Source organism: Mesocricetus auratus, unplaced genomic scaffold (genome assembly GCF_017639785.1).
Source record: "Mesocricetus auratus isolate SY011 unplaced genomic scaffold, BCM_Maur_2.0 Super-Scaffold_100018, whole genome shotgun sequence".
In the NCBI taxonomy this organism is placed as follows: domain Eukaryota; kingdom Metazoa; phylum Chordata; class Mammalia; order Rodentia; family Cricetidae; genus Mesocricetus; species Mesocricetus auratus.
This window is the reverse complement of record NW_024429199.1, coordinates 47561828-47588119: the sequence shown is the minus strand read 5'-3', so window position 1 is coordinate 47588119 and position 26292 is coordinate 47561828. Positions and strand designations below refer to the sequence as shown.

At 48.4% G+C, this 26292-nt stretch overlaps 1 protein-coding gene across 6 annotated transcripts in view; it reads left to right on the top strand.

The window, feature by feature from the left end:
• Pde10a (phosphodiesterase 10A) overlaps positions 1 to 26292 on the top strand; it is a 399000-nt gene that overhangs the window by 297766 nt on the left and 74942 nt on the right. For 5 of the 6 annotated variants that reach the window (XM_013122751.3, XM_013122749.3, XM_005083007.4 and 2 more), the window contains one exon: positions 19774 to 19902. In XM_013122751.3, coding sequence (XP_012978205.1) covers positions 19774 to 19902 — 129 coding nt within the window. Of the gene's footprint in view, positions 1 to 985; positions 2018 to 19773; positions 19903 to 26292 lie in introns of those variants that run through there. The other variant, XM_040758216.1, reaches the window with a different exon arrangement.

Here is a 26292-nt window from a genome sequence, read left to right as displayed (position 1 = left end):
TTTGTTATAATCCCATGAGATAACACACTAGTTCCTCCGTGAAGCTTTAGGGACAGCGATAAAATTCCCTCTGTCGAATCCAGAGCGGTGTTTGCTTAGCTGGTACCATTTTGGTCTGGCTCAGTTTGTTTGAGCAGCTGTAACAAAATAACCTTGGACTCACTGGCTGATGAACAGACTTGTCTTTCTTGTAGTCTGGTGCCAGGAAGTCCAAGGGCAAAGAACCGACTGAGTCCATGCCTTGTGACAACCTGCTTTGTTCAAAGATGCTGCCTTCTTGCTTTCTTAGAGGAAGGTGCCCGGCAGACCTGTGGAACCTCTTTCATAAGGGTGCAGTCTCATCCATGACAGCTGTGCCCTCATAACCGAATCACCCCTGAAGGCTCCCTCCTGACAGCACCGTAGGAAATTAGGTTTTAACGTATGCATTTTCAAGGACAGAACATTCAAATCGCAGCAGAGACTCAAACACAGTGACATCAGCAGAGAAGCAGTTGGGTGCAGCTGGAATTCTGCTCACCCGGCAGTCACACAGCCCCATGGTATTCCTGCCAAAGCAGACAAAAAATATGAATGCATGTCTCCACGTGGAACACAGGACAAAGTGTGTCAGCTGTGTGGACAGTTAGTTCACTGTGCATTTCAGTAATCTCAAGAGAAAGGGATTTCTACGCTAGCACGGTCCAGCAGAGATAAAATGGGAAACCAGAGCTGGGTGAGTGAGGTGTGCATATGTGTAATCCAGTCCAGCCCCCCCCCGCCCGGAGGCCAGAGGGTCAGCAATTCAAGGTCTGACTTGGCTGCCTAACGAGTTTCAAGGGCTGTGTGACCCTGCCTCCCAAAGGGCAAAGAGTCAGAAGATGACAGAGTGTTTGGAAAGTGTGTGAGGTTTTAATAATGAATTTGTCTTATACTTTTAATTTGTAACTAACATATAATTACTCAGTGAGACATTTTTACAGCCTACACTTGCGTTTTGTTACTTTTGAGGTCCGCTGTGGCTTGTGTATTGGAAGCCTATTGCTTCCGGGGTGCGGCCCGTTTGTTCAGGTGCTCGATACCTGCCTCTGCGGAAGGGCCTTGGTGGACCCAAACCCTGCAGTTGTCAGAATGAGGTTTTTGTTGTTTTGCATTTCCTGTTTGTTTTTTAAGTTCTTTCTTTCCAGAAAGTGTCACCGGGGCTTGGAGCACACATGATCAGTGGTGTGACGGATGCCTTTGTTTCTTCTCAGCTTTGCCTCGTGAGGAAACTGTAGCTACTAACATGGCGTTCTTTGAGAAAACCTTGCTGAGCCACACGGCGCGACAGATGCTCTGCTTGGGCAGATGTTGGAAAGACAGACAGCGCCTTGACCCGGGAAGAGTTAGACTGGCATCAAAGTGGAGAAGGAGCTCATTCATAGCAGGATCTGGGCAAAGAGGGAGGGGTGGACGGGATTTGGCGTTTGGCTTTCAATCTGAAGCCATGAGCGTTTGGGCTGTTTGTCCCGGGACTCGTGTCCAACCAAGGAAAAGCTAACAAAGGGCTGCTCGCAAACACAGAAAACTTTTCCTCGAAAGCCTCGTTACGGTTCTGATCCCGTCCTGGCTCTTGTAAGTCATATGGTGACCAGGCACCTGCAGAGAGGTGAGCGGGGACCGAGGCACGGTGAGCAGTGGAGCCGGCGTGCTTGAAGGCGCAAGGAGGATAAACCTTTCTAGAAATAGGTCAGTCTTTCCGAGTAGTGTTAGACCTGTGCATGACTTTTCTTAAAACCAGTTAAGCCTCGTTATAAAAGCCGACTGGGTTCTCCCACTTTGCTGCTAGGCCTTTGGCTTCTCTCTGGTTGGAAAACGAGACCGATGACAGTGCTTCCCGGAGACCCTGACGCCCCCTTTCTCCTTGTCATTCCAGGCTTCATAGACTCGGCCCTGCCCCGGCGCTTCACGGGTGGAATTCTGAGGTGTTTGCTCTTTGCCTCAGTCCTTTTCTCCTGCTCAAGTGCGTGTCCCTCACCAGTATCGCCCTGTCCAGCAGGTGCTGAATTGCGTATATACTCTTAACGTATCCTCCGACTCAATTATTGATGAGGACACAAATTTCCAGATTTGTGTTCTCTTGTAGTTGTTTCTTTTCTGTAATAGTTGTCTGTATGGCTTTTTGTAGACATAGGAAGCATTTCCGAGGGGTGGGATGCCTGGCTTGGAGGCTGGGCTTGTGATCATCTGCGGTGGATGGCTAACGTCTCTCAAACACTCCAGGGCCCTGCCACGCCGCTGATGCAACGCACTTTGACCCATCCCTGTGTGGGGGCGGCGCGTACTCTGACTTGCTGAGTTCCCCACATTTCGGGCCTGTCCCTGTCGAGTTGTCCAATGCCTGGCATGTCTTGCGGCTGCTGTGCATTGCTTCTGGGACCAGGCTGCTCGGGGTTCCTCACGTGCTTTGTTGTTGTCTAGAAGTTTCTCCTTGTGGCTCTGCTCAGCCCTGTCGTGAGCCAGTTCCCCTGTGAGGTGTTTCCTGGCCTTCACCTGCAGGCCCCGGCCCATTCCGTTGCCTTTGCCAGAGGCCATCCCTCCTCTTGCCCAACTCTCATTGGTTCTCTAGCCCCAGTTCAAAGGTCACCTCTTCCTGCATGCCACCTATGCCCTCCCTACGTGCTAGCTTTTCACACAGCTGTCTCTGACTCCTTCATCAGGTTTTGGACTCTTCTGTGAAGGCTGCAGGGGCTGTTCATCACTTCAATGTAGCTTAGCACCCACCCCACTGTCCTTCTAAGTCTCCTGGCTTCTAATAGTCTCTCACCCTGTTAACTGCTGCCTGAGAGAGAGAGCATCCCCTCTTCCCGTGGCTGCCCTGCCTCAGAGCCCGTGAAAGTAATGAGCAGTCAGCTGGCGCTTGAGGGGGGGAGACTCTCTGTGCAATGCCCACCGTGTGCTTTTGATAACTTGCATTGTTTGGAGGGAAAGGTCTACACCTCCTGGTTTCTGCCCACCCGCTTCCATATTTGTAGAACTACCAGCCGGACCAGGCAAGCCCGCTGGGGTTTAAGGTCTTGGACACTTACTAATCATTTGACCTTGGAGAACATTTTTATTCTGTGCTTAGTCAACTGACCCTTAGAATGAAGACACAGGAGTCACCAGGAGGGAGAGAGACAGACAGAGAGAGAGACAGAGAGAGAGAGAGAGAGAGAGAGAGAGAGAGAGAGAGAGAGAGACAGGAGGAGGAGGACAGAGAGGAATGGAGATGGGGGAGGGAGAGGGGGAGGGAAGGAGGCTGGCAGAGAGGAGGAGGAATGAATGCTTGTGAAGAGTGTGCTCTCCCCAGATAGAGCTGGGTACTTTGAAAGTGCTGTGGTGAACACTGAACAACTGTACTTTCCTGGCTAGCGCAGAGCATAGCATCCAAAGCTTTGTGTTCTGTGTCTTTCCAAAGGTCAGATGGAGGTAGTTTAACCTTAGAGTCTTCACTGTGTTGACCAAAAAGCAAGGATATTTGTAACAAAGCCCCCCCTGTGTGCTAACTCATACGGGTCACCTAAAAGGAGAGGCGACGTGTTGAGAACAGAGGCCGGACCGTGGCTGTCTTAGGGTGCCTGAGATGCTGGGCACACAGAAGCACTCAGATTATAGCCGATACGCCTTGGCTGATACACAGCTTTATCCTGAGCTGATGCTGCCATTACTTTCCTTCTTCCGACTGCTGAGCTCACACCAGCCAGCCACGTCTGTACGTCATCCATGACATTCCAAGATCACGCATGGGAGAAAGGGGCTGGTGAGAGTATGAGGCCACTGCTTCCCTTCCCCGGTGAATTGAAACTGCCGTGGCTCTGAGCATCCTCTGTAGTTCATCGTCTCGTGCTGTTGATCTCACTCACCCATTTCCGGTGGTGCCGGTGTAGACAGACCTGTTGTACTCACCGCCCTGGTGCAGAGGGACGGTGCGCACGTGTGCATGCAAAGCCATGCCACTTGGTGACCAGCAGACACAGACCCTCCGGCACCTCTGACTGGTCTGGATGCGTACGAGGGTGCAGGCACCCTGCTGTCTGTACCCGGGGAGAAGAGCCTCGTGCGGTGTTTCTCAGGGGAGACCCTTAGTGAGCCAAGCTACCATGACTTCGTTGTGCTTGTCCTTCTCTGACAGACCTTGACGTTTAAATATTCGGTTTTAGATTTTCTTCTTTTCTTTTCAGAATACTTCCAGGGCAACATGGAATGATTTCTAGGACGAAAATGGTTAGGAAGATAAATTTAATCTGTACTCAGTCACTGTACAGATAACTTTTCTAGAACATCCCGGGAGCCCAGAGGCAGTCCTTTAAGACGGAAACCTGGTTTGTGGGACTTTCCATTCATTTGTGTCTTGATTAGGCCAAGGTTTTGGGAACAGCTGGCAATCAGATGGTGGAGTCGGGTGGTGGTGCCTTGGGGTCACCGGGTTCCTGATTCATCCCCGTCTCGACCAGTTATAAGCTGTCCATTCATTGGTTAAAGTGCCAGTCAGCGGACCTGCATCCGAGGAGGAAGCTCTCCTCCTAACTCCGATGAGTGCACATGTTCAGCAAAATGACCCTGCCTGTCTGATCAGCCAGTAAACCGTGTTGCTAATCAGAACGGCGTTCCGTAAGTGAGCCAGAGACATATGAAAAGCTGGGGCCATTCTTGTGGGCTAGAAGAGCCCTAGTGAACAATTCAGGCAAGGCCTCACAAGTGCACCCACCTCGTGGCGCCGCGTCTCCACGCCCTGCCCGCACAGTGTTGAATGTGGGCGTCTCCCTTAAGTTTTTGTTCCAAATGAGAGACCTGAAAGCGTGTTGTATGTGTATGTTTACATATATGGTGTAAGGTTTTAACATGTTAGATCTCACGTGGCTGCTATAAGCACACAGTGCAGTAATTCTAGCATCCCAAGGAGATGTCTTTTTGTAGTGACACCTGTCCTTCTCCAGCCCATGGTCCCCTGGGTCCTCTCTGCTATCTTAGTTCTATCTTCGCTGCAGAGCCTGTAAGTGGAATCAGGATCCCATCACGCTCCCAGCCTGGCTGCTTGTATTTAGCGTGATGCCTAGAGCGCCACCCGTGGATCTGCACGTGTCAGCCTTTGTCTGGGACTGCTCGGTAGCATCTGGTACACCACCCTCTGCCTGTCAACAATGTTGCTTGCAGCACGGGACGATCCTGGTTGGAGCTGTGTTAGATATTCACATCCTAACTCTTAATGATCATCTGCTCTCCTTTCTTAGGAGTGGCATTGCTAGGTAGGTCATAGGCAATTGCTCCGGATTATCCGGAAGGGGCAGACTGCCCCAGTGGTGGTGGCGGTTTGCATTTCTGCTAATGAGGTCTGAGAGGTCCAGCAGCTCTGCATGCTTGTTAGATGTTCACCTGGGAAATCAGTTCTGAGAGGTGGAGTGGAGTTTCATAGTGGCTCTGGTTTTTCCGGTTTCCTGTGGGTTAATGACCCCTGTGCTCCCTCTGTGTCATTTTGGGGATGTGTCTCTTCAAGTCTCAATCACATATGGATTGTCCACGTTTGTCCTTGTGGGGGTCCCCCCTCAAGTTCCCTGTACATTCCGGGTTCAGATCCTTTGCTGTGTGTGTGTGTGTGGTTGGCAGGCAAGTTCATGGAATCTGTATGCTGTTACTTCATTCACATAGTTTCTTCTGCAAAGGGAATGCTCTCAGTTTCGACACTCTGTAATTTATACTCATCCTCCCTTTTTTTGTTTTGGTTGTGTTAGGCATGCCTTGTGTGGCTTATTCCACTTTTCCCTCACCTCTACACTACACCACACACACACAGACACAGACACACACACAGACACAGACACACACACACACTTCTCTGCAACCTTTAGAACTTAACTAAAACCTTTGTCCAGAGATAGTGACATAGTATTCTCAACCAGTCACAATGGCTGGCTCTGTACAAGCCATCTGACCATCACCGAGGGCCTGGAGAAGACCCAAGAGGACTTGGACCAGTCAGACTGCTTTAGAGAAAAAGTGTCTGCCTAGGACCCACTTTCAATCTGGCTTCCTCCCTCGCTTACAAAGCCAGGCCTTCCCTGTTTTCAGAGGCTCCCTTCGTTCTTTTTGTTTGTTTTGTTTTGTTTTGTTTTTACGAGACAGGGTTTCTCTGTATTGTTTTGGAGGCTGTTGGTCCAGCCCGGCCTCGAACTCACAGAGATCTGCCTGCCTCTGCCTCCCGAGTGCTGGGATTAAAGGCGTGCGCCACCACCGCCGGGCCGAGGCTCCCTTAGTTCTAACAGGTGTTGTGCTCTCTCCAAGGACTCTTACCTGTGATCACGTGATGTGGGTTGCCAAGGGATGGGATTCGCTGACCTAGTAGTCTCAGGATTTCCACACGCAATACTTTTTAAAGTATTGGGATCTGGGTTGCTGGGATGAAGTCATCCCGGTCAGAGCAGAAGTCTGCCTTCTCTTTTTCCCTTCCTCAATGTCTCCCTGACCACTCAACAGATAATAGGGCATGGCATGGCAGTGATGATGCCATAGAGAATTTTGACCCTGCTTTGGGAAAATTGTCATTGCAAGCTCAATTCTAGCCGACTCAGTCTCCTCCCTTTCTTCTTTTATTTTTCCTCCCGGGGGCTGAGGATCAAACCTAGGCCCCTTCCATGCTGTAACTATTAAAGAGGTTGGGAGAGGAATAATTAATTCTGCCTAGCTGTGAAGAATCCTTGACCTATGTGCTGCAACTTCTAATCTGTAAATGGAGGGTGAGATAATGGTCTGTGAAATGCCCACGTGGTTCGCGATGCGGGATTTCATTTTGAACGTGTCGAATAGATACGCCTCATGAAATGACCACCAGTTGAAATCAGGTGATGTGTTTGAGAGGGAAGGATGCAACCCTTCCTTGCACCAGGGGCTTGTCTGCCTTGCAGGACTAGGTGTCTGCACTAGCCTCAACTGCCTCAAGTGGGCACACGCTGGCGTGAGCAGCCAGAGGTGGTTTCCAGTCACGAGATCTGAACAGGCTCAGTGCAAGGTTTTATAGATAATTTATTTCTGAAGTGTCTGTTTTATAAGGATCGTCTCTGGGTCATTTCACTGTGACCCATCAGACTGTGAAATGGTCCCCTCTGGTCTTGCTCTCACTGGTGCTTAGGCAGAAGTCCGAGATAGAGGCCCAGGGTGCCTTGAGGGTCCTCCCCCTGCTGCCTGGTCCCTTGTGTGACAGGGAGCAAGCATCGGCTCTTAAGGCTCAGGAGTCCTCAGCAGCTCCGCTCTGGTGAGTGGTTTCTTCTTCTTGGAAGGTGCCTCCTTGAAAGATCTAGTGGGCAGCCAGGCTCTAAATAAATACTTAGCCTCCCGAGAGGGCTTGAGTTGGGGACTTTGGTTGAAGGATTCTTGGGAGAGGGGAAGGGTTTCAGTCAAGGAGGATTGCAGCTCAGAGACTTTTATATACCGGAATCACGGTGTCTGGATCCATCCACTTGAACACCTTGAATCTCCAAGTGGGAGGAGATTCACACACACACACACACACACACACACACACACACACACACACACATTCCTATGCATTACAGGTCTTCATTTATATCTTAATTGCTGCTGTGATTTTTGAATCATTCCATATTTTTTCATGCATTATTTCTAAATCTAATGGAGCCTACAAGCCTGATGGTAATTATCATTTTATATATCTATTAAACAGGCTAGGAAGGCTACATATGCACCAGATCATTTGACATGCTCATTTTCTTCTGTCTTCAAAAGACATGCATTGGTCATTGTGTTTGTGTGTATGTATGTTTGCCTGTGTGCTTAGAACACTCTGTTGACAAATATATCTGTGTATGTGTGTGTGCAGAAAGAAAACATTATGTCAAGTCTCTTCTCATTCTTTAATCCCAAGGAGTAGGAATAGCAATCTTTTTTTTTTGGCGGGGGGGGGGGCATCAACAATTGCATTTCTATTCAATTCACCATGTTTGAACCCTTGCTGCCTCCGTGCTCTCTTCTGCAAAATGGGAGTACATGGAAAACCCTACATCTGAAGCAATTACCTAACACTTGGGGCACTGGCCCGGAAGCTTGGGAGCTGTAGTAATTGTAGCAATGGCTCCTGATTCTCCACACGTGTGGCCAGGCTTGCATACAGCCGTCACATGCTTGCTCCGCTCTCCATCCGCCTTGTCCTGTCCCTCTGTGCCCAGCCTCCTTCCTGCCTGCAGAAGGCTCTCGGCTCGGTCCCTAACAATTCTCTCTTGCACTCTAATGGATTGTAGCTGTTTGTTCCTCCCTTCTGTGTTTCCGTGCCAGCGGTACACCCTGAGTCAGAGCTGTGATGGTGGATACATTGTGTCTCCTCCGTCTACGCTGCCTCTGGCAAGGGTGTTGGTGTGGGTGTGGAAGTTCCCTTCCTGTCTGATGCGGAGGGGCCGTTTGAGAATAGGCAGATCCCATTTCAAATTCTGGAAGTCCTGCCGGTGAGTAGCTGGCATCTGTCACCCAGTGAGGTGGACAGTGGGAGCCTTTGATCAGGGCTTTTTCCTCGTGATGCTGGGTTTTTGGCGCTTCCTTGTGTCCCTGCTTTCCGTGGATTCGGAAGTTATGTCCCTGACTGTACTTCTCTACAATCCCATATGAAATCAGTGTCTAAGTCTCATGGCTACACACGTGTATACGAGTATGTCTTATGAACAGTCTTCTTCATATTGTATGAGGAGAAACACCATTTTAAAATAGCTTCTGCGTACAGGTGCTTTGCCTGTATGTGTGTCTTATGTCTGTGTGCCACACTTGTGCACAAGAAGACCCAAAAGAGAGAAATAGGTCCCCCGGAACTGGAATTAATTACAGATGGCTGTGAGCCACCACGCGACTGGCTGGGAATTGAACCAGGGTGCCCTGGATGCCTTCCGTGTTGGAAACTTAGAATGTTTCTATTGCAAAATGGTCTGGGATCTAAACACTTAGAGAGAATAGACTCATCCAAAAGACTATATATAACTCAATTAAATAAATACACTTGCTTTGAATTTTTCTAGAAAGACTTAAACTTTTTCAGGTGGGATGTATACAATATAAATTTCTTTTATGACTTCTGGAGAAAAAAAACAGTATCGGGCAAAGATGGGAATTTACATTCTCTTTGCTGGATTGATCCGGATGAAGGATTTTTAGGAAATCCTAGTCATTTTAGTGTCTGCACGTGTGCACACCCACCCCATCTGCTGGTATTCACGTTGGCATGCTTGCCTATGCAGGAAAGTGTGGAGCTCAGAGGCTGGTGTTTGTCAATAAATAGCTTCTTTGCCTTTCTTTTGGTTTTGTTTTTGACCCATGGTCTGCCACTGAACCCAGAGCTTACTGTGGAGCTAGCTCCTCAGGGCTGGCTGACTTTTGAGGCCCTAGTACTCACGGTGCAGATGTAAGCTTCGTTATCCAGGTTCCATCTGGATGCCTGGCGTCGTCCTGCTTAAGCCCCATTTAACTACCAAGCTGCTCTCCATTGGATGATGCCCGTGTGTCCCTCCTAACCATGCTTCCTTCTGAGCTGCCCGTTGTGTGTCCCCTACACCACAGACGCCTCCATGTAGACAGCTAAAGTTGAGCGTGTCGGAACCCAGACTGTTTTCTTTTCCCCCAGGACCTCTGGTGTTTGCTGTCCTGTTTTGGCGCCATTGGTCACTATTCCAGCTGGAGTCACCTTTGACATAAACCCCCTGCCTCACTGTCTACAGTTGTCTGACAGTGCCTCCTCATCTGAGGCTCAGACTGCGTTGGAGAGACCTCTAATAAAGCCAGGGGTGTGTTGCTGTGTGCCGAGCACCGGCCACAGAAGCGACTGGTTTGCAGAAGGTTACTAAGTAAACATTTACAGGATGGATAGCAGGGCCTTAGCCTGGAGAATGGTTTGCATCAGCACGCTGGTGTCCCTGTGAATGTGGGTTGACGTGAAGTGTTTTCCACAGGCTCAACTGACTACGCTCATGCTCGCTCCGCAGCTGCCGTTGTTTAGGGAGGCTGTGGAAGCTGGGATCCTTGCTGTAGCACCTGGGCATCTGGAGTCAGGCTGTGGGAGTTAACCGGCCTGTCACCTCAGTTTTGCTGCCTTCACAGTGCCCAGGCCATGCCTGCTGCCGGGCAGTGACAGAGCTTGTACCTTGGAGCAGGAGCCAGAGAGGTGTTTCTGTGACACAGAAGAGGAAATTAACTGATGTGCCCTTACCAGCCTTGCAGTGCGTTCATCTGTTTATGTGTAGTGTGTTTTTGACTCTGATTCATCCTAAGGCATGATATGTGCCCAATAGCCAGGCCTCAATACTATTTATAAGCCAAACATTGAGTCAAAGAGGCATGAACAGTATCCTGGTTTTGTAAGTTAATTCTAAAATGTAGCATTTCTGGATGGCTTCATGATCAGACGTTTCAAGAAAGTGTGTTTTCTTTCCCTCTCTTCCTTTCTCCCTCTTTCCTTTTCTATTTCCCTTCTGCCTCCTCCGTCCCCCCCTTTTAAAGACTGGTCTTGCAGTAGAACCCACACTGGCCTGATGTAACTTCCAGTGGCCTCAAACTTCTCATTCCTATTCAGTCTTCCCAGTGCAGGTGCAGGGGTTACAGGCATGTGCCACCGTGTGCAGAACAGGGTGTGTTTCCCAATTTTCCTGGAAAGAAAAATGACTTCTGCTGGTTCCGAGATTTGCATAAACTCTGATTTTGTTTGTTTCATATCTGTCAGTCAGTCATGTGTTTTCAAGCTCTTTTAACAAATGAAAGGGTTGTTCCTGGGAATGCTCAACAAGAGGGTGTGGACCTTTCACCCATGTGTACACATGGATGTTGACAGGTGTGTGTTCATGGAGGTCAGGGCTCTCCATCTGTGTGTACATGTGTGTTGGTAGGTGTGTGTTCATGGAGGTCAGGGCTCCCCATCTGTGTGTACATGTGTGTTGGTAGGTGTGTGTGTCTGTGGAAGTCAGGGCTCCCCATCTGTGTGTACAAGTGTGTTGGTAGGTGTGTGTTCATGGAGGTCAGGGCTCTCCATCTGTGTGTACATGTGTGTTGGTAGGTGTGTTTCCGTGGAAGTCATGGCTCCCTATCTGTGTGTACAAGTGTGTTGGTAGGTGTGTGTTCATGGAGGTCAGGGCTCCCCATCTGTGTGTACACGTGCGTTGGTAGGTGTGTGTTTTGTCTTCTGTGACTGAACTCCAGTTCAGTTTCCAATACTCGTGTCTCCCTGAACTTGCTGATGGGATGGGCTGGTGCCCAGCAAGGCCCTGGCATTCTCCTGCCTCACTACCTGTTGCTGGGGTTACAGGGCTGTGCAGCTGCAACCGTGACCCCTGGGAACCCCAGCTCACTCCCGCATGCTCACGTGGCAAGCACTTTGCCCGCTGAGACATCACCCCAGCCCGGGTCAGACTTTGTGAGTAATAACTTGATCCAGGTAGTAAACACCCATAAGAAATGATGCTGTTACTCAACTCTTCTTTCTAAATTTAGTGTTACAACTGTGCATGGCCATTTTTCTTTAAACTTCTGAGTCCGTCTGCATATTTTTGTGATGCTCTTTTTTTTTTGGAGGGCATTTCCCTTCTTTCTCCATTCTTTCCTATTCTTTTTTTTCTTCCCACTCTACGTTAAATTATGTGAAACCCAGTTTTCTCTTCTTTTCTCTGTCAAGTATTCTAATGTGTTCTTGAAACATGGCACAAGACTGTACAATTTGTTTCTGTAGGAGGAGTCAGGAAAACACTTTTCAAAAAGAGCCTTTATCGAGTGCTGCACTGAGAACTCAGGAGACAACCAATGATTCGTGGGAAAGGTCTTGCCCCTTTAAGTGTGGGCATGATCTGACCCACAGGCAAGGTTGCTGTCCCTCTTGGCAGCAGACACCCTTGTCCACGAGTCAGCCACCCACGCGGTTGTTGAGGCATAACGTGTGTCCGAGAGCGGCCATTCACGTTGCGTTTTGGGCTGTTGTCCTGTGTTTGGGGCGTCGAGTCCTGGCGTTTGGACACGGCTGCCTTGGATTTTGACATCATTGTGTCTGCCATTGTTGTCACCACATGTGTCATGTCAGTCTGGAACCAACTGGACTCTAGTTTGATTGCGCCTTTAGCCCAAACTAACCATTTCCAGTTTGGTATCGTCTGAGCCCAGTTACCTTCAGCCAGCAGGAGCCGTGTCCATCCCTGCTAGCCTGGGGCTTTTCTCAGTGGTTCCGTCTCTGATGCTTGGTGCCCACCTACTCTTACTCTCTGGCTACCCCGTCCAGGCAGCATTCTCACGCCGACTTGCCCATCAGCCTTGGGGTTTGTCTCCTCAGCACACATTTCACTGTCCCTCCAGCCGGCCATCACCGTAGACCCCTGTGTTCCACTCCCTGGGTGGTACTGCCAGAAATTCTCACACGGACTGGCTTTCGCTAAGGCTAATATAATGGTTAGTCAGGTAATTTCCATGTCTGACAGGTCTCAAGCACTCCTGGCTACATTTCTGTTAGATGCTAGCAGATAGCTAGATATGGGTTTCCTGGAACATGATATTTATTGCTTTAAAACCTCAGCGTGAGTTGTAGCGGAAAGGCACGTCTCAGTTTCTTGATAAAAATACATTCTTTCTGTAGAAGATGGGTGCTCTTCAAGGAGCTGGGAATGAGTTGCACAGCACGTGCTCGGATCTTCACATCTGTTTCCACCGGTGACACGTGATGGACACAATGAGGTTTGGAGTGGCCTCTGCTGGAGATTCCTTCCTGACAGGTCCCGACACCCTTCTCACCCCAAAATAAACACACAGAGATGCCATATTATTAAATGCTGGCCAATGTCTAGGGCTTCTTATTGGCTAGCTCTCTCCTAGTTATTAACATGTAGCTACTAATCTATGTATTTCTACATGGTCTTGGCTTACCAGAGAATGCCTGGACCTGTTACTCCTTTGTGGTCCACATGGTGACGGTATTTGGTGGGCTCCCTCTGTGCCTGCCTTTCTCAGAGTTTTCCTCGTCTCCTCAGCCCACCCATCTTCCTGCCTTCGATGGCCAGACAGTGTTTTATCCATTAACCACTAGGAGAAACATACACAGAAGGACGTCCCTGCCCCCATCAGGTGGCCTGCATGTGAGCACGCATCTGCTGGTGAGGAGTCCTTCATCTACCACCAGGTTACTGCGAACTCGGCCTGAGAAGTAGGGGCGTGAGCCTTCCTCACTCTAGGCCTCCCGTGGGCAAGCTATCTCAGGCTTAATCTTACTCCTAGGACTTTTCTCAAAAAAAAAATAATCAGAAACTGTCTTCGCTTTTATCTTAAGCCGTGAAGTGACGAGCGTGTCGTTATCGAAGTCAGCAAAGTGACTTCGATTGCTCACCCAGTGGCGGTCTATAGGGGCCACGTGGGGGAGGGGTCTTTGATAACCACAAATAGTGAAACTGGAAGCAACGCCTTTACAGCTGTGTGCCCCCCCCCAGGACGGCGGCTAATGCAGAAAGGAGTGAGAGGCCCCAAGGCCACCAGCACATCATACCTGGCGGGCATCAGCACGCACGAGCCTGGATAAAGCCCCTGCCCGTAGGATGCGCCTGTGTGGGACGAGCACATTCGCATGGTGTGTGAACTCGTGAGGGACAGGCTTAAGTATTGCAGGACCTTCCTCCCAGCTCTGCTTCCTGCTCTTCTCCGTCTTATAGAGGCCGCATCATTTATGGCGTTGTTTCTTCTATCGCCTCGGGGCTGTTTCGTGCTCGTTTCTGCGTATGACTTTGCCGTCTAAAACAACACCAAGAGAAATGAGCTTAGAGCCTGTTAATCCCTTCCTGTGTTTGGCATAAACCCTTATACCCATAACCATTTATGTAGGCACGACAGGCAGTGCATTAAGGACACTTTAGCAAACCCGGCGTGGTGACGGTGGAGGGAGGATGTCAGGGTGATCCTGGATGGTCACGGTATGGAGTTTCCAGACAGCTTCACCTGGTCTTTGGAGCTTTGTGCAGAAGCCAAAAGGAAATGCACGTAGGAGAGAAAGACTCATCAAGGCCGAGGCAGCAGTAATTGAGATAGGAGCAGTGGGCCTTGGAGGAGACCCAGCACTTGCTGAGGGTGTAGACTCCAGGCCACCTCTGGGATCCTGTGGAGCTGGGCAGTTTCCAGCAGGCACAGCTGCACCGCCTGCTCACCCAGCCCCCCCAACCCCCCACCCCCAAACTCACAAGAGTTGCTCGCAGCTTCCTTCACTTAGGATGATAATCTGAGCACCGTGGCCTCTAAGAACGGCCCCTGAACTTGAGTCACTAGCATGACTCACAGGACTCAGCATACAGTTGTGCTCAAGACAAGTTGGCTTGTGTGCGTGGGTCATTTTCCACAGCTGCCCTTGGAATCTCTGAGAGTTTACTTGAGCCAGAGGGCAGAAGAGAGATGTGTGTCACCAAGGCCCAGGTGACAGCTGGCTCATACTGCCAGGAGCCTTTCCTCTTGGGGTCACCTGGGGCATGCTCAGTCACCTCATCACTAACTTGTGATGTGTGTTGTGAACTTCCAGGGGAGTGTGTTGGGGACTCGATATTCAGGCTTTTTACTGGGGCATTGGCCATAAAATATCGCGTGGCTATCCTCTGGCTACACACTCCCAGATCTCAGACTTTCAGAGGGAAGACTGGTGACACAGGCCATGCTGTCACCCAGCGACCCGGCCTTTACTTACCTGTGGACTGTACATACCCTTGGAGCCTTGTCCACACGTGCCAGCCAAGGTGTACTTTGTGAGCATCCGTTCTAAGAGGGGCTATCAACGACTCTTCAAGACACCTGCTATATGGAGACTGACACAGACTAGTGACCTGTGAACCACACCTGCAGGGTTTTTAGCCTCATCTGAAAAGCTGTGTGCTGAATGGGTGGTCGCTCAACACATAGGAGATTTCATTTGACAGAAGGAGCAGGGTGCAGGATAGTAAGCATCATGCCCCAGGGTAGTCAGTGCTAAGGGCACGGTCGGGGAGGGGTCTCTCTGGTCAGGTTGCTTCTGGTCTGAGTGCCTCGCTTGGGCAGAGGAAGGGTGAGGAGGGTCAGGCAGGCAGCAGCATGGCCACATGCAGCGAGGGCTCTGTGTACTGGAGCAGAGAGGAAAGGGAACCACAGGAAAGTGGGGGCTGTTTTACTGACCGCTCATCCCCAGATTGGACCAGGGCGAGTCCGGTGAGGTAGAGAGACTTCCTGTTAACCCTTCCCTCCCACTCCCTTACCACAGGTTTTTTGGTTTGTAATCTGGGTCAAGTGTGACTCCAGACCAGAGGTAGCACTGGCCAGGAGCAATCTTGAAAACTAGTGATCTCAGAGGGGAGAAAGGAGAGAGAGAGAGAGAGAGAGAGAGAGAGAGAGAGAGAGAGAGAGAGAGAGAGAGAGAGAGAGAGAGAGAGGACACAGCTGGACTTCGTGAGATGGCCTGCTGGGCCGTGTGTGTCTTTGTTCTGTCCCCAGTTATGGTCTCTCGGCCGAGAGAGCATTCATCTAAGAACTCCACGCCTCTGTCCTTCCTAATTTTACCCTGGGGGCTGTGACTCGAGTGCAGTGTTTGCTCTGTACCAGACACACAGCTCTCAGAGGCCTAACAGAGCCAGTGCATGGATGTATCCCAGTGTGCGCACATGGAACACATTCCCGCATGCCGGCTGCACCAGAAGCAACCGCGCGTTAGCAGCAAACACTGCATAGCCGTCTTATCGTTGAGGCTTGCGGGGAAGCCACTCATGTAGCAGGAGTGTGGATGCCAGGAAAGGAGGCCCAGGGAGAGAAAGGTAGATGAAATTGGATGTTGGAATCCTCAGAGCAGAATGTAACTGATTTTCTTATGTGTGAGAAACTTTATGTTAAGGTGCTAACAGTTACTCATTTATATTTCAACCCATGTTAAGGAAAAATGCTTCTGGCGTGTATTTTGGAACCCCTTCTGACACTAGTTAGGATTTCTACATAGGTTTGTGTATGCACTCAGCTCTTGGGTCCTTACACGACAGGGGTTCTCAGGCTGTGAGAAGTCCCCCAACAGCAAAGCATTGGTGGAAGAATGAGCTACCCGCCTAGGAAGGGTGCTGCAGCTTTGGATTGCATCCCAAGACATCTATCTAAAGATTGCCAGATTGTCAATTCTTCTCTTAATCATTGGACGATTAAACATGGAGGCACTAAAACCGAATCTGAGACCCCCAAACTACACAGCCAGCCTTGAGACTAGGCGGAGTGACAGCCAAGGGCCAAGTGTTCTTCACACGGATCATCTGTAACCTCTTCATGCCGTTCATTTCAGGGCATCTCATGTCTCAGCCTTCAGGAACCAAGCCTTTGTGGTACAATATCTAAGGGTGGGGAGTAGTATCGGTAGACTTGCCTCACATGCAGGCAATGCTTTGGGGAGTGGAGGATGGTCTACGTCACGTTCTGCTCACAGCTGGATGGAACATAGGAGGCGTTACAACACCGGGACAGTTGAGGCGTTTCAGAGAAAGGGTTAAAAGCTGGGTTTGGGTCCTATATTGCCTGGGAACATAATTAGTGATGAAAGGATCTTGGTTGTGGGAGAAGAGCCGAGTGATGGGAGTGTGTGGGTCTATAGTACAGTGTCATCGCCCCAAAGTATGACAGGAGCAGAGGGGGCAGGGTGGTCATCAGCCATGTGTGTCTCTGCCCCTGAGCTCTTCATGCAGGCAGCGGCATGGAGTGAGGACCCGGGAAGCAGTGCCTTCCCTAGAAAGTAAACGTTGAGCTTCTGATACAAAGTTACATTAGCACAGTTCTGAAGAATCTTCTGTTGGCCAAACACAAGCACAGCTCGCCGACCTTAGCACGAGCAGAGCCCTTTACCCGGAAGAGAATTGCTATGAAGAAATGCGGCTGTGTCTGACTTGAATCTAAATGTGCGCGTCTCTTGTCTCGTTGATGTCCAGACTGAGAGGTAAACTGTTGCAGCAGGCATGTTTGTAACCTAATGGAATGTGTCCTAAAGGACAAACCTCCTCCTGTCCCTTACGCTCACAGAGGCCACCCCCCCATTGAGAATAAAGAGCAAGTGGGCTGCACAGGGCGTGAGACTCACCGCAGGGACTAAAGTCCTTCCTACACTTTGGTTGGAATTCACCTTCCACTCCCAGCCTTCTGGTCTGTAAACACTGGCGTGTGTCCCTATTTTCTTCACTGAGCCGTAAGGCTCTCTGGGTTCTGGCAGTTGTGTAGTGTTACATAGTCACAGCTATAATATCACAGGATAATTTCTTGACCCCACAAGATCTACTGTGTTTCACCCAGCCAGCTGCCCTCCTTTCTTCTTGGACTCAGACAATTACTAATCTTTTTCCTTTTTGCCCTAGTTGATGACGACTTCTTCTTCTTCTTCTTCTTCTTCTTCTTCTTCTTCTTCTTCTTCTTCTTCTTCTTCTTCTTCTTCTTCTTCTTCTTCTTCTTCTTCTTCTTCTTCCTCTTCCTCTTCCTCTTCTCCTTCTCCTCCTCCTCCTTGTCCTCCTCCTCCTTCCTCCTCCTCCTTCCATCTTCCTCCTTCAATGTTATACAGCTGCAATTATTTAATGAATGTCCCCAGAGGGTAGCTTTTCTCCCTGTCAAGACTCTTCTAATGTTTAGTTATGTACACAGTCTGTCTGTGTCTTCACTGACTAGAAGGCAGCTCGGATGCCCCCACAATTAGCAGACTATGGAAGAAAGTCATTCACATGTTCACCTGCAGGTCTTTATGGGGCTCACTCTGAGTGTAGTGAGGGATAGTATGATCCTGTCATACAGGACAACTTTTGTTTTAATGTGATACTAAGCTAACAACCCATCTTCTGAAACAGCACACGGCTTGGATACTGACCAGCTGGGAGCAAGGATTGACGTTCTGCCTCTCCACACCAACAGCTAGTGCCCTGGGGATTCTGGGCTCCAGCCATCATAATAACTATGTGGTTGAGCCTTGTTTCCATGTCACCTCCAGTGCAATAATGGCCAATTAGTGCCTTTTCTGCGTTTATCTGTGATATTCGCATCTTCTTTGTTTGGGCGTTTGCTCAGGGTTAGGGTCTATTTTTAAAGGCTGGCTATCTGTTTGCTTATGGCTGACTCTCAAGGCTGTATTTTGGATGCAGGTTCTTTATGTAATATACAGCCTGCAAACAGGACGTAGCTACGATGCATTGGAATAACACAGAGCCCAAGTCAACAACGGTCCGTGCAGCCCAGCTTTCTCAGATACAGGGAAGGGGGGCCTGAGAGGTAAAAATCTCTTCAGGAAAAAAGTGGGAGGGTGATTCCTTTAGTTTCGCAGGATGCCCCTTCTCGAGGTCATAGACCAGAGACTGAAGACACACGGAGAGTCCCTGTTCACAGCGCGGGCATCCTGCTAGGTGGGTGACAAGAACACAGCAGTCACGGGCATCTGGAAACTTAGCACGAAGTCCGCAAGGTGTGGAATGGAGTATGGGGAGTCAACTTTTGTGGACACAGGAGAAAGGAGTATCATCCGTACATCAGCTGTCTCCCACACGGTCCCCACGCAGCCACCTTCATTCCAGCGCCCGATTCGTGTTCTCTGTGTAGGGATGTCCCTTGCCATGCCAGGTGAGCTCTCTGGTCCAAGGAGCCTTTTGCCTTTGGCATCTTGCAGGGACTTTGAAATCGGAGTCTGTTCCGAAGGTGCCCCTTTGCCCTGCGTGGTTAAAATCAGTGATCCTCCCTTCCCTCCTGTGCTGTGTGTGCCTCAGCCGACCGTTTGGTGACTGGTTGCACTGAAGGACGCCATCTGCCTTCTCAGCCACCCTCTTTCCACTACAAGATCCTCACAGCTGTGACTTGAGTGCTCGGCAGAATCAACTAACACGTGTGGATTCTTGGCCCGCTCTCCGCAGGTGTAAAGTTAGGCTTAGTTTCCTTCCTTTGCTTTTTTTATTATTATATTTTATTTTTTTACGTCAGAGTCAACTCTCTCCTGGTGCTGTCATCCAACCATCCCCGCCGGCAGCCGTTTGCGGGATCTCAGTGGACGTGGGGTAGTGGGAGAAATTTTCACACCCGACTAGTGTTTGGGATTATTTTAATCTAAAAAGATGTACCTTTATATTTTTGACATGAAAACACATGTCAGATGACTTCGTCTTACCGACAGCCAACTGCTTTCATTGGACTAAGCTGCGCTGACCAGCGGGTGGAGAAGTGACAAGGGTGTTCATTGGTTAGACACTGGCTGTGCTCCCTGTGGAATGGGAGGGATGTGAGTTGACAGGCGTCACAATGAACAGCTGCCACACACACATTCATCCGTCACTTTGACACCCATCCAAGGTGCATTGCTGGGTTCAGTTGATGATAACTGTTTACCTCTGCGTAAGCGCCTCACGCAACGTAGCGTCTGATAGAAAGGCACAGTCTGGTTCGAGGGCCACGCCGGAATGGACAGTTGAGGAGTCATTGATTGATGTGACTCACCATTTACCGCTCAAAACTGCTGCGTTCCGACTCTGTGCTCCTCCGTTTTCCTCTTTTATTGTGGTCAGAGCACAAGACGCTGTCTTACAGCATCTGGGCATTACCTGCTAAGATTTAACGGCATCTCATGGAGCCCTCGCCTGTTGCCCCTGTTGCTTCCAGAGCCTCGCCCCTTTGTCAAGCCGTGGCCAGCTTCCCTCTAGCCCACACCCGCCTGTCCTGGCTCTCTGCAGCAGAGGGGTTACCGAGTTCTAGCAGTGTGTCTGTACACTGTGAGTTTCCTGTCTGAGGATGCCGCACGGGTGAACTTTATTCTCTGTGATTCCTTTGCAGGTTTGACGGATGAGAAAGTGAAGGCCTACCTCTCTCTCCACCCCCAGGTCTTAGATGAGTTTGTTTCCGAAAGTGTAAGTGCAGAGACCGTAGAAAAATGGCTGAAGAGGAAGAACAACAAAATCGAAGGTAAGATGCTCTCGCCCGCTCGCCCGCCCGCCAAGTGTGCGTGTGCAGGTTTCAGACCAAACTTTCCCGGCTCATAGCGGGATAACAGGTTTTAGAAGACAAAACATGTTTAATCCGAGCACTCAGGAGGCAGAGGTAGGTGGATCTCTGTAAGTACAAGGCCAGCCTGGTCTACAGATCCAGTTCCAGGACAGCCAGGGCTACGCAGAGAAACCATGTCGTGAATAACTGAGAAAGGAAGAAAGACAGAAAGGAAGCAAGACATGAAATAGAAGCGTGTATTTTATTTATACTTTTCTTAAGATAACATCATTAGAAAGAGGATTTGAACAAATATGAGAGAAACATCCTTTACTAAAAAAAAAAAAGACTTGGCAAATAATTGCTGAGAATTTACTTAGTGCTTACTGTATCCGTCAGCTTGGAGTCACTGCAGTGCCATAGCCGAGCCTATGAACTGAAAGGTGGAAAGATTCCTCTGTTTGCAGTTCAAGATCTGATAGCCCCGTAGCTTTTGGTCTCTGGCAAGGACAGCGGATGGCAGTGACAGGGACGTGTGTCGGAAGAGCTCATGGTCACCAGCTCCGGGAAGAGAGGCAGAGGGAGGAGACTGGGGTTCCATGGGACTCCAAGTGTGCTCCGGCTGGCCACAGCACACGCAGGGCAACCACCCTGTTGGCCAAGGGGACCATGCCAACGATTAGTACTGATTAGAAAATCATAGTTTATGTTCATATCTCTAGACACTACATTTTATACAAGGCAGTCTGAAAACACCATGCAGGCTTGTCTTTGACCCCCCCTCTCCCCTCCCCCTTCCCCTCCCCTCCCTCCCCCTCCCCTTCCTCTTCCCCTCCCCTTCCCTCCTCCCACTCCCCTTCCCTCCTCCTCCCACCCTCCCTCCCTCCCCTACCAGAATGGAACCACCAGTGTTGAAAAGAGGATGACCCTTCTTGGTACAATGCAGACAGGCCAGAAAGGCTTGAGAGGAGCTGTTTTAAAGCTCAAGTCTTGGTGGGCTGCCTATGCTCTGGTAGATACTGCCCCCCAGTGGTCATGCAGGTAACCCTGCGTAAGCTCAGTGGGTCACACACCAAAGACAGGTTGCTGGGAATAGGGCTTCAGTGGGAGAAGGCTGAGAAGGACTGAGATTCGTCTGGTGGTATTGAGGAATGTTAAACTACACAGGGCAGGTTGTCGTACGATATTCATTTAGGGAGAAGTCACTTACATGAGAAGCTGAGAACCCAAGGTCCGCTCGCTGCTCTCCCAGACCCAACGGGAACCCCAAGAGAGAGGAAGTCTCCCAAGTCTCCTTTCCTCCAGCTCTTTATCTCCCTTCCCCCTGTGGCTACGCCCAAATGGGCAGGGTCATCGGTACAGGTCCCTAAGATCTCTCCCTACAATGTGAATGCATGCAATTGTGAAGGAATAAAAAAAAAATAAGCATCTAGATTCCTGGACTTTCAGGCACATTGTATTTGAAATTTATGCAAAATACCATTTTTAGGGGAGGGACCCCTTTGTTTTTCTCTTATTCTCAGAAATGTATTCATCTTTTAATTAGTTACTTTTGCAGGTGAAATAATAGGAAACAGAGCTTCACCTATGCTGGGCAAGTACTCTGCCACCAAGCTATATCTCCAGGCCTTAAAAGTGCATTTATTTTAAACACAGATTGCTTGAGAAACACTTCTATTCATGAAAGTAGAAGCATAGACTCAAAGGGTGTGTGAGGTTGAATACATATCCCCTCAAAATGAGTTTCCTTTGCATACTGCAGCATAATTTTCCTTGTTTCTAAGTTTCTATTTGGCTACTTGACCAAATTTGGCCTCTCCTTTTTATGCATGCTGTTCTCACAGGCACAGTTAATTCTACTTGGAGGAACTTTTGTGTTAACAGCAGGATAGTAGTTCCAGGGTAGTTTTCTTAGTGTGGTAAGCATTTTAACTCCCGTCTAACACAGTGAGGGAGTGCTGTGAAGTTATAGTAGAAACAGAGGCGATTTCCGTGCTCCGAGTCTGTCTTTATGGTCTCCGAAAGTATTGCAATGAAAACAAACATTGACAAAAGAGATCTTTCTCCCTGAGCTCTGAAGCAGCCACAGTGACTTGTCCAGTGTCTGCAAGTACGAGTGCATGCGAGCGTGTGTTCTTGAGAGGAAGAAACGTGGGAACAAATTGGAGATCAGCGCCTTCCTCTAAAGGAACTGGAGGTCGGTGCTTTCCTCTCAGGACAGACCTGTCATCGACCCAAGGACAGAGCTTAGCCACCACCGTGTTCCGTCGTGTGAATCAGAGACTGGAAAGCAGTTTGAGGTTGTTGACACGTTGAGAAGGGAGGCTGAGCTCTGAGGGACCTCCTGGCTAATGATGCCTGTTTTGGGGCAGGGAAGACGGCTCAGCCCTGCTCACGTGGCTGCCACAAGGCACAGGGTTTTGAGTCCAGATCTCCAGCACCCATGTAAGAACCTGGCGTCGTGGTGGCCACCAGCAACCCCAGTGGCAGGGTGCATGTGGCAGTAAAGACAACTGAATCTGTAAAGTTCACTGACCAGCCTGCCTGACCAACTCAGGGAGTGCAATATTAGGGAGAGACCCTGCCTCAAAAAAAAACCTAAGGAGGCTTAGTAACTGACTGAGGAAATACCCAGTGTCAAACTCTTGTCTCTACATGAATACACACACACACACACACACACACACACACACACATACATATCCTCTTTTTTCCACATGAATACATACACACACTTTACATGAATACACACAGACACACACACACTTTTCTCTACATGAATACACACATTTGTCTCTACGTGAATACACACACACCCTCTTTTTTCCACATAAATACATACACACACTTTTTTCTACATTAACACACACACACTTTTCTCTACATTAATACATACATACACACACAAACACTTTTCTCTACATGAATACACACATTTGTCTCTATGTGGGTACACACACACACTCTTTTCTCTACATGAATACACACATTTGTCTCTACATGAATACACACACACCCTCTTTTTTCCACATAAATACATACACACACTTTTTTCTACATTAATACACACACACTTTTCTCTACATTAATACATACATACACACACACACAAACACTTTTCTCTACATGAATACACACATTTGTCTCTATGTGGATACACACACATACAGACACACGACTCATTTCAATTTACTATGTAATAAGGGATAATGTAATACAAAAACATGAAACTTATGGGACATGTCTTAGTGTGTCTGTTGCTATGATAAAACACTATGGCCATAAGCAACTGCAGTTGGTTGGTAGTCAGGGAAAATCTGACAGGAGAAGGGCAGGGAAAGGGGTCCCAGGATGGGGGCGACCCCTTGACCTCTCAGATTAGAGCTTGAGCAGTGTTCTGTCTTCAGGACAATTATATTGCTTTCTTACCATTTTCATTTCAAATGCAGCTGAGATGCTGTGTGACTATGTATGTGTGTATGCATGTGTGTGTATGTGAATATGTCTGTAAGTGTATATGCATGTGTGTGTATGTCTGCTGAGTGTATGCATGTGTGCGTTATGCGTTGTACCTGTGCTCACATGTGTGCAGAGGTGAGTAAACCTGGTATTACTCCTCAGGAGTCATCCACCTTGGTGTCTGAAACAGGGTCTCTTCATTTCTCCTCTCCCCAGCACCAGCATTACAATTGTGAGCAGCTAGCCAGCTCTCTACATGGGTGCTGGGGTCACACGCAGGTTCCCTCACTGAGCTCCCCATTGTCTTCTCAGCCCTGAAAATTGTTTTCTGAAGTTGACCTTGAATCTAAGTTCCTGATGATCCATCTTAAAGTGACGTTTAGAGCTGGGGTTTGCATTTCATTTCCCTTACAAGTGATGATCCATTTTAAAGTGACGTTAGAGCTGGGGTTTGCGTTTTATTTCCCTTATAAGCGATTTTACTCCCCTGGGAAGAATCAGGAGTTCCTCAGAACAGAGGGCGACTTCCAGGGGTTCACACCACTCTCACCAAACATCCTCTTATGCATCGGAGAGAAATGAAATCTTGGAAAGAATTACATTTCATATTTAATCCTGCCTAACATTGTACCCTCATGTTCACCTGTATGTGAACCACATATGACAGTCCCACTGGTGCCCTTTGGGACTCAGAGGTTACTGTAGCAGTTAGCACCTGCACATCCGTGTCCCACACAGCACAGACACTAGGCTATGTGGTGGCCCAGTTCTCTGCACTTCTTGCAAGAGTCTCCCAGATAGGACCTGATCCCACACTGTAAACACTGTTGTTCTCTTGTGGGCAAGAACCAAAAACGTAACCTCAGCTGTCAACAGTGTCTCGTCTTTGGCTATCAGTTTGGGCCGTGTTAGAAAGGCTGGCCAACTGGCGTACAGCATGACCACATTTGGTGTCCTTGATGCTGGGATGATGTTTAGAGTATTAATAAAACCTGAAATTCCAATGTAATATTAGTCTCTGAGGCAAGTTTATTTAGTACCCGAGAAGGTGGTGCATTGACCTAAATAATTAATTTACGGGTTGTTGGGAGAGTGCCGTCCTTTATGGCCTGTGGTTTTGTGTGTGGCATGTTCTGGAACAGACACTGCCACTACTTTTGACGTTTAATGATTAATATTGAAAGTGTTATCAGTAACCTTAAATTTTTAATTTTTACATGGCTATATATATATAAGTAGTTATCACATGGTATTTTTCTCTTTTATGTAATTCTGGAGGTGGGATTTATTATTATCCAGATGAAATTCTTATACATTTCACACATAGAATAAAGATTTTAAAATCATTTCACCCCGACCTACTATTTGATAGCCTGGGGTTCAGATTTAACTGCATTTAAACTGGCTAATATCTAACAGATGGCTTCTATGCAAGTGTGTAATGTAACAGCAGCTTAAACTAATGAGGCACAAGTTCCCTTGCCAGAGCACACAGCCTTGGGAGGTTGTCGTTTGTAGAACACCAAGAACGATGTACACACCATGAATAAACAAACAAGACATGCCTGAAATGGTTTTCATGAAACATAATTTTGGACACTTTTCTTTTTTTTGAAATTAAAATGGTTTTTAGTCCATTACAGTTATTTTATCTCAGCAATCGAAATTACATCACCGACATGAAACTTTCAGATCACATTTCCTTTGCTTTTGGCAAATGCAAGTCATGTGTTGAAGGCTGTGGTATGGGTTATAAATAACCATGAGTCTACCAACTGGGAGCTGGAGAGGAGATAGCACCTACAGTAATGGATGCTTTGTATCAGATCTGTTAATTGTGTATCCATGACTCTGATGATCTGTCTCTGAGTACAGTAATGGATACTTTGTATCAGATCTGTTAATTGTGTATCCATGACTCTGATGATCTGTCTCTAAGTACGTGGCTTGGATACATTGTGTCAGCTCTGTTAATCGTGTGTTGATGACTCTGATGATGTGTTTGTTAAGTGCGTTGCTTGAGAGTGAGGTGGCTTATGATACTGAACCAGCCCTCAGATTGTAATAACATGAAAAATTGAGTCTCAGCATCACAATATTGTGGGCACCTAGGAACCTGGCTCAAGTGTACTCCTTTGCTGTGGACCAGACTTACTTATGAAGCTGTGCCTGTAGCGTCTTTGAAGCTGGTGGTGGCTCTTAGCCATGCCTTAAAAGCCATTAAGTTTTCTAAGCAAAAGGTCTCATTTCTGAGTGATTCAAATGAATTAAAACCACGAAGTATCGAGTCTCAAACTTGTTTTTTTGAGGTTTCTTTATACAATCTGTATTTTCTAGTTGCACATATAGAAAAAGATGCTGTTTTAAATGTCAGTTAATGTAATTCTTCTTAGCATTTAAGATTTTGTTTTGCCTATGGCAGATTTTTAAACATGAAAAATAGAGGTACATTGATTTCAGCCCTGCCTCTTAAAACCTTTCTGAACATCAGAGACTAAGTTGACTTCAGGCTGCGTAACTCTTTGTAGAAACGTCCGCTTGAAAGGCCGGTGTCTTCACTAGGCTTTCTATTGCTGGAATATGACATCATGACTGTTGGAACCTGGTATCATGCTGACCCCGCCCCCTGACAGCGGGTGGTACATGCATATCCAAATTCAGGCACATACTTAGGCAGCTCAAAGAGCCTTGTGTTTCGTTGTCACGTCATGGCCACGTCATGGTATCATCTGTGTAAGGACTCAGTACGCATGTGCAAGTTTCCCCTTTTTAAAGCGAGCACCCCCCTCTCTCTGCTCTTCCTTCATTTCCTTTTCTCTCTCTCCTCTCTCGTTCTCTCTTCTCTGCTTCTTTCTCTCTGTTCCACGTGGGTTTGCTAACTCGCGGTTCGTGTTTCATTGCCCGCCGTCG